This window comes from Mastomys coucha, chromosome X, assembly GCF_008632895.1.
Source record: "Mastomys coucha isolate ucsf_1 chromosome X, UCSF_Mcou_1, whole genome shotgun sequence".
NCBI classification, from domain to species: domain Eukaryota; kingdom Metazoa; phylum Chordata; class Mammalia; order Rodentia; family Muridae; genus Mastomys; species Mastomys coucha.
The window spans coordinates 76,402,219-76,403,791 of NC_045030.1; the positions used below are offsets into that span (position 1 = coordinate 76,402,219).

Consider the following 1,573-nt stretch of genomic DNA (forward strand, 5'->3'; position numbering starts at 1 on the left):
CTCAATGGAATATCTGATATTTCTTCCTTAAATACTTGCCTTCATAGAAGTCTGAGAATCTTGATCATTTTCTCTAGATGGATTGTCTTTATTTTTCTACCAAGGATGGGGGGGGTATGTGAATGAAACTTCTGTCAGTTCAGTGACTTAAAACTTTAGAGATGAACTTGTCTCAAAGGTTGCTTTAACCAACAAGGTAATATTACATTGACAAAGAGGTGATTCTTCTGTTTTCTGTCCCCTCCTGTAGCTGTGGATGAAGAAAATGAATTATCAGGAAATCGGAAACCATACCAAAGTCACTGAATTCATTCTTTTGGGACTGTCTAGGCATCCCACATCCCAGAATGTTGTCTTCTGGACACTGATGTTTCTCTATATAGTTACTTTGGCAGGAAACAGTTTGATTATTTTCCTAGTAGGAGGCAACTCTCAACTGCACACACCAATGTATTTCTTTCTTGGTAACTTGTCTTTACTGGATCTTCTATTTTCCACCAGTGTTGTACCCCTAATCATGGTGAATTCATTGTATAACTTCTCCACTATCTCCTACAGCTCCTGTTTTACCCAGCTTGCTTTCAGGGCTTTCTTAGCACTGGCTGAATGTTTTCTGCTTGCCATTATGGCTTATGACAGACTTGTAGCTATTTCAAATCCACTCAGGTATAACCTGGTTATGTCTTCTAGAGTATGTATTTTCATGGCTTTGTTTGCCTGGATGGCAGCCTTCCTTCTCACTGTTCTTCCAATTCTACTCTTTCCAATCAGTTTCTGTGGGCATAATGTAGTCAATCATTTCTCCTGTGAGGTTCAAGCCATCTTCAAATTGCTCTGTTCTAATACTATTTCTTTACAGATTATGATGATAGCTTGTGCTGTCATTTCAATGCCAGTACCTTTAATTTTCATTCTTATCTCTTATCTTCTTATCCTCAAGGCTGTTTTAAGAATCCATCCAACTAAGGCCAGGTTTAAAGCCTTTTCTACATGTGCCTCTCACTTGATTGTGGTTGCTATCTACTTTGGGACACTGATATATATTTATATGAGACCACAGAGCAAAATATCCCACAACGGGGACAAAATTGTCTCAATATTTTATGCAGCAGTGACCCCAATGCTAAATCCACTCATCTATACCCTAAGAAATAAGGATGTGAGAGCTGTTCTCAAGAGGGTAAATTGTGAGGTCAAGTCCTAATGCCTCACGCACACAACAGCATACTGGATGATGGTTTTAGTTTTCCTGGTAACTTCACATCTCTGATTGTCACTTTAGAAATGGGAAAGCACTTGAAAAGCTTTTGAATAATTGAAGTCACACAAGAACAAGAATTTTATGGCAGAAGTATAAAACTGCTTCATGCTGCATGCATCTTAAGTAAAAATTAAAATGCAAGCTCCACAAGAGGACCAAAGTTTGCAAGTTCATGACAGAAAATTATTGATGGTCTTTATAGATAACCCTCATGCAATTAAGGTAGATAATATATATTCCAGTTGGAAAATGGCCAAAGGGTACAAATACTCAATTCTGTTAAAAAACAAACATTTACAGTTAAGCAACAAT

At 37.5% G+C, this 1,573-nt stretch overlaps 1 protein-coding gene across 1 annotated transcript; it reads left to right on the top strand.

The window, feature by feature from the left end:
• Window positions 1-256: 256 nt before the first annotated feature.
• LOC116093247 (olfactory receptor 13H1-like) lies at window positions 257-1,204 on the top strand. The gene has a single exon (XM_031374636.1). The coding sequence runs from the start codon at window positions 257-259 to the stop codon at window positions 1,202-1,204; it is 948 nt and encodes a 315-aa protein (XP_031230496.1).
• Window positions 1,205-1,573: the final 369 nt, after the last annotated feature.

Coding starts and splice junctions, on each gene's coding strand:
- LOC116093247 (XM_031374636.1), top strand. CDS start 257: ATGAAGAAAATGAATTATCAGGAAATCGGAAACCATACCAAAGTCACT.